Source organism: Lactuca saligna, chromosome 5 (assembly GCF_052625555.1).
Source record: "Lactuca saligna cultivar CGN05327 chromosome 5, ASM5262555v1, whole genome shotgun sequence".
In the NCBI taxonomy this organism is placed as follows: Eukaryota; Viridiplantae; Streptophyta; class Magnoliopsida; order Asterales; family Asteraceae; genus Lactuca; species Lactuca saligna.
In genome coordinates this window covers 303,781,688-303,788,676 of record NC_136421.1, presented here as the reverse complement: position 1 = coordinate 303,788,676, position 6,989 = coordinate 303,781,688, and the positions used below count along the sequence as shown (strand labels likewise).

At 33.4% G+C, this 6,989-nt stretch overlaps 1 protein-coding gene across 1 annotated transcript; it reads right to left on the bottom strand.

The window, feature by feature from the left end:
- Positions 1-2,083: 2,083 nt before the first annotated feature.
- LOC145046977 (citrate synthase, mitochondrial-like) lies at positions 2,084-3,622 on the bottom strand. The gene is made up of 5 exons (XM_078995233.1): positions 3,569-3,622; positions 3,040-3,103; positions 2,859-2,955; positions 2,242-2,368; positions 2,084-2,182 (listed from the first exon to the last, which is right to left on the bottom strand). Exons 1-5 carry the CDS (start codon positions 3,620-3,622, stop codon positions 2,084-2,086), a joined length of 441 nt encoding a protein of 146 aa, XP_078851359.1.
- Positions 3,623-6,989: the final 3,367 nt, after the last annotated feature.

The window sequence follows — 6,989 nt, the reverse complement described above, 5'->3', positions numbered from 1 at the left end:
CGATTTCTTGTGCATGAATCAAAAATTCTAGAAATTCACAAAGGCACAATAATGGAGTCAAGAAATGTATCGTGCTTTGAGAATGTGTTTCCATGTCTTCATAAGGTTGAGAAATATGCTTCAAAGTTAATTAAGCATAATGAATCCTCTTATGAAGAAGAAATAGAAGAATAAAGATAGCCCCATAGAAGTAAAAGGGCACGAGTGGAGAAGTTGTTTGGAGATGATTTCTACACTTACATGGTTGAAAGAGAGCCTCAAACTTTCAAAGAGGCAGTCACCTCCTCAGAAGGACCTTAATGGAAAGAAGAAATTAAAAGAAAATTGGATTCAATCTTGCAAAACCATACATGGGAGCTAGTGGATTTACCACAAGGTTGCAAACCACTAGGCTATAAATGGATTTTCAAGAAGAAAATGAAAGTGGATGCAACCATTGACAAGTACAAGGCAAGACTAGTAATTAAAGGCTATAGACAGAAAAATGGCCTTGATTATTTTGATACATACTCTTTTGCCACACATATTACATCCATTAGATTGGTACTTGCAATCGCTTCTATAAGAAATCTTGAAGTACATCAAGTGGATGTTAAAACAACTTTTCTAAACGACGATTTAGAAGAAGAAATCTACATGGAACAACCAGAAGGGTATGTTGCCCCTGAAAAAGAATCAAAGGTTTGCAAACTAGTGAAGTCATTATATGGGTTGAAACAAGCCCCAAAACAATGGCATCAAAAGTTTGACCATGTGATGTTGGAAAATGGATATCAGATTAATGAATGTGACAAGTATGTTTATGTTAAAAACACAAGTGAGGGTTATGTTATCTTATACCTTTATGTTGATGATATGCTTATTGTTGGTAGCAACGATAAAATGGTTCAATTAACAAAGGACATGCTAAAGGCAAGATTCGACATGAAAGACATGGGTTTAGCAGATGTCATCCTTGGTGTAAAGATAACAAGGACTGCAAATGGACTTACTTTAAATCAAACCCATTATGTGGATAAAAAAATTGAGAAGTTCAACTCCGGTGATACTTTTGTAGCTAGGACACCAATTGATACATGTCATCATCTAAGTAAAAATAGAGGTGAAGGATTTGCACAAGTCGAATATGCAAGAGTTATTGGTAGTCTGATGTACCTTATGAGTTATACCATACCTGACTTAGCTTTTGCAATAAGCAGACTAAGTAGATATATCAGTAATCCAGGTGATGAACATTGGAAGAGCATTAAAACATTATTACAATACATAAGATACACTCGTTTTTATGGGTTGCATCACTACTAGAAAAACAGCCTTTAACGACACTCATTGCGCGTCGTAAAAGGCTCAGACGACGCGCAAATGCGCGTCAAGGAAGGCCTTGTCATAAAGAGAGACGACGTGCTTTTGCGCGTCGTCTATAGACGACGCGCATTTACGACGCTCATTTACGACGCGCATTCGCGTGTCGTAACCTTATGACACCCGTGTTAATGACACACAATGCGTATCAAGAAAGCCCCTGTCAAGAAAGGCCATGTCATAAATGAAGACGACACACATTTTTGCGTATCGTAATTTTAATTTTTTTTTAAAAAAAAATTATTTATAGATTTTCTGATTTTCAAATTAAATTTGCATTTCATGTCTCATAATACAAAAAATACAATACATTGCACAAAATTTAATGTCATACAAATAATCATTCCAATAGTAGACAAATGTAATACATCAAATAATCATTCCAATAGTAGACAAATGTAATATTTCAACATTTTTCTATATAATTAACTAAATTATTAGCCAAATTTCCTAAACTACCAACATACTTTCCTATGAAGAGCATTAACACTATTCTTTTCCATCAAAAACTTCAAAACATGCATAATTAAATTAATGTTTAATCAGCTACATGTCAATAAGGTAGGTTTAAGCAAAAGATTTTCATAATAGTTAGATTTTACTTACCACTGTTGTTAATGACATTGAAAGAAGCAGCCCAACAAACACCCCCTCAGAAGGATTACTACCACATAACCATTGATATTTGATACTTTATTACTAAATGAAACCAAAAACAAAGTTAAAAAGTAAACAAAATCAGACGGTTTACAAGATGTCCAATATGAGCACTGACATTTCCACCTTCATGGTCACTACAATAAATCAAGATTTCATAATCCTTAAACATAAATTCAAAATATGTACAAACAAGTAAATAATCATAAATCATATTCTTACGTATGGATAGTGACATAAAGCCTCAAGCTCTTGCATGGCTGGACTATCAAATCCAAGCATATGCGCAAAATTTGCACCATAATCTAACGAGTCATCCGCTGATACAACTTCTCCATTTTTGTATATCCTTTAAAAAAACAGAAAATAAAATCAACTATAAACAACAGTCAAAACTTTCATTTTTCAATATGAAATTATGTAGAAATGGCATTTCTTTGGATATACATATAGACATACCTACGGTATGTATATGCAGATCCAGCTGGTGGTTAAGCAATCAATGAAAGAGAGTCCTCAAATATCGGCTCCCAATATCTTGAATAATAATAACAAGTATATAAATCATCTTTTGCATTAAAAATAAGTGTGTTGAAAAATATAAAAGTTAGAAGAAACCTACTTGGATTTATGGATTCCATTCTCATAAGCTTTTGCAAATTCACTTTGTACTTGTGAAAAAAGGAGTGTAGTTAAATTGTGGAGTATATTTATTGCTTAATTTCTTATAATATTAGTTTAACTTAACAACATGATTTTATATAAATATAACGAGTGCAAAGTATGTTCCTATTTGCTATTTCCTGCAAAATTGACCTCTTTTGTAAAGAAACAATTACATGAAAAAGCTAACCTGAAGAGCCATGACACCAGTTGTAAACTGAGTCATTGGATGAGCTGTTATAGGAAATACATTGATGGCTTTATAAACATGATCTGCAACAATAAAAAGAATACACCAATAAACAACAAGTTCAACTTTTTATATATTTAAATTAAAAGGAAATGAATTTACATGACCTGGGATAATGGCACGACCGTGTAATTCTTTGGACAAAGCATTCACTTGTTCTGTTGTTGGTACCTTTAATGATGGAGAATATAGAAACAAAAAAATGTCAATAAAGAAAATAAAAATAAACAAATGGCATATTAACATTTAACAGTTTACCTTTCCAGTCAAAAGAAGCCAATGAAAAAATAATTTTGTATTCAGTAATAATAAGACCTACACGCTACTATCCTACTGTCCTGTAGTGATCCACATTACTATTGCATTGTCCTCCTCAAAGATTAAAAAAAAAAAAAAAAAAAAAAAAAAAAAAAAAAAAAAAAAACAAAAACAAAAACAAAAGTGGTGATGGAAATCAAGATAGACAAAACATCTGAAGCTAAACACAGTTTTATAATGCAAACAAGTCACATTTTATTATACAAAAGAAAAACCCTAATGAAGTAAAAGATAATAAACCCAAATTTAGCCTTTTCTTAATTGAATTGATAATAGAAAAAGCAAAAACAGCAGAAATATTTATAATGTATCTGCTACCTTTTCTTCAAGATATGAATCCGGTTCCATCTGTTTGTATTTGTGGTTCACCATCTTCATCATAAACAATTTCACATCCAATCCTCAAAATCAAACATTGACTGCATCTTCAAGATATACAACATCTTCCAGCTCCTAAACATCTTATCTTCCCTTATTACATGTCCAACCTAATACAACTCCTAAACATCAGTATGTATATATACAAACAAATGAATCGTATATCCACACTTCAGGTATGAACCGGTAATCCAAACAGAAGAATCACAAAACCTAAGAGTAATGAAAATATCATATTGTTAATTTCTTTTCAGGTGTAAACCAAAATGGAACTCCAGAGAAGATATAATTATCAATTTGGGTAGCATATTTTATCCAGGTATCTAATTAATATCTAAAAATTTGATGAAGCTATTTTTCAATTGTTGTTTTACACTTCTTCTCAAGCTCAACCACTTGATTAACATGCTTTAAAATGCAACATTTCATTCCACTCCCGTTCATACTTCCTCTATAAAGGAAAGAAGCTATAATGCATATTAATTAGATATATTTTTCTAACCTTGCCAAATCAACAAGATTAAGTTTCCTGTAAAGCTGCCCAAAAGTTGGACGAGTTTTCCCTTGATGAGGATTTGGGGTTGAAAAAAATATGAAACTACAATATTATTTTTCCACTCGCTTTTAAAGCAGCTCCATAAGAGTATCCTTTAGATTATCAAAAATTATAATTAAAGTTGTTAGGATATTTCATAATCTGGGACAAATTGGTCCCAGGGGCATTTTAGGAAAAACTGTCCTATTTTTCGTATTTGAGTTAGATTAGGATTTTGTTTTATGTAGTATAAATGGGGTAAACATTTTTGATGTTTTAATCATGTTTTTATTCATGTTTCTTAATAAATTTTAGTAATCAAGTGATTTTGTAGAGAAGTTTCATTTTCCCCTGTTCTTCCTCTTTACAGTTTCTCCATGTTTCTTTTACTCCTGCACATTTTTCTTAATAGAACCAGGTTAATACCTTACAAAAGTAATCAAACAAACAAACCAGTTTGAGTCCACAAATGCATGGCAGAAAAAAATCCAATAAAAACTAGAGTTATGTTGCAGACTACACCTTCAGGCCAAACAACATGGAATGCCAAATCCAATCCCATTCAAAATCACATGTCTTATTAATTACTAAATATGGATACAGGGATTTGAAATTCTTGAATCGTTAAAAAAAGTTAGAAAAAGAGACATACATATTGTAACGTTGATAGAAAGAAATTGATGTTGAGTGTCTTTGACAAGAGAGTCAAGAACCCGTTCTATGTTTCTCCCTTTTCCCGTTCATATTTTTAGAATCCATACAGATACAAGTTTTCCTTTTCTGTTATCCAATAAAAAACAAAGTGATAAAATCATAAACATAATATACACTTATCATTATGAGTTGTTTCATGTAAGATGTAACATGTTTAGTATAACCCTAAAAATACCTCGGGAAGCACAAGTCCATCTTTGTTCAACACAATGGTGTCTGGTATTTTGTTACAATCGAAGACTTCTAAAGTTGAATTTTCATTGAAAGAAGAGAGTAGTAGATATAGTAAATATTATTGTTATATCCTCCTAAAATTCCACTTCCCTTATTAATTGAGACTCGGGAATAGGGTGTAATCCATAAAAAAAACTCTAAATTATGGAATCAATGGAAGTTTTCTCAACATAGAAACATCATTCAACAGAAAAGGGAGAACAGAGAAGAAAATTCGAGAAAAAAGAGAGCGAGAATAAAGATAGTCAAGAATGAGTAGCTGAGATTGTCCAACAACTTACCTGATGGAAGAGACCGCGGGAGAAACAATGAAGGCATCTTCGGACAATGATGGAAGATGGAAAGGAGGTGATCATGGGAGATGGAAGTGATGACAAAGCAAAGGCTGTAAAAACTAAATAGAAAACTAGGGTTAAAGGAGGATGAATTAGAAGTAACAAATAACTAGTACTAGGGCTTACTGTGGAGGTTTAGTTATCGTAATCCAAGTGTATGGCGGCTCCATCATCGAAGGATTTGGGTAGAAGAAGCAAACATGAAAGACTTCCTGAAGCTAATATCAACCATACGAGTTCTTGATGCTTTTGAAAACGTGAATTCAAGGAGAGGAGGAAACCTTGCTATGCTTAGAATCCCTAGTTCTTCGTCATAGAGCCCTCAATCGCAATGATTTTATTAGGTCTATTTTTGGGAGCAAAAAACCCTCAATCTCAACAGTCTTGTTCTGCCTTAAGATTTGACGAATGTGAAAGCTAAACTCCATCATCTCCAAACGATTTCATATGATTTCAACCCTTTGTAATAGCCACTTCAGTTGTTCTATTATGTCTCGTACCCGTCGATCACCACCAAAAACCCGAGCACGTACTAAGTCGATAGAAAAATGAGAGAATCGAGATTTTAGAAAAAAATAAAAGACCTCCAGCTACCTACTAAGAAGAAAGATGCGCGTTAGGGTTCTTTGTCTGTGTGTTGTTTTGATTTATCTGTGGGAAATCAGAGACAAGCAAGAATCAAGCTTTGCATTCCATACTTCATAGCGATAACTCATGGAATTCACAGAGCTTCATTAAGCCAAACCATTGAAAAGAGAAAAGTAGAAACGAAGGAAGATGAGAACAAAGCGGGATTTTCTATTTTTTTAGGGATCTTATTTCCCGCTTAGCTATTAAAGGTTGGAACGCGTGTTCCATTAAAATTTATAAAGCGACATCCTTAGACGACGCGCAACTTATTATAGGTGCTCTGCATGTTTTTTTTGTTTAGACACTAATTTAAGGGCGCGCAACAATGCGCGACATAAATCCTTAAATTTTTTGAAGAGATGACAATTTTTTAATGTCACACGCTTTTGCATAACACAAATCAAGGAGTGTCATGGTTTGCGCATCGTAAAAGGGTATTTTTCTTGTAGTGCATTATACAAGATATCCCGATGTGATAAAAGGGTATAGTGATGCAAATTGGATATCTGGCATTAAAGAATCCAAGTCAACCAGTGGGTTTTTGTTCACACTTGGAGGTGGATCTATATCATGGAAATCTTCAAAACCAATAGTTATAGCTAGATCCACCACGGAATCAAAATTTATAGCACTTGATAAAAGTGGAGAAGAAGCTGAATGACTCCGGCAATTTTTGGAAGATATACCAGGATGGCCTAAACCAGTTTCAACAATCTCAATCCATTGCGATAGTTAATCGGCAATTGGACGGGCGCAACGTGCTATGTATAATAGTAAGTCTCGACACATCCGTCGAAGACACAACACCATTCGACAACTACTCTCAACAGGAGTTATCTCAATTGACTACATAAGGTCCAAGGATAACATTGCAGATCCGCTAACCAAAGGGTTAAACAGGGAGTTAGTTGCA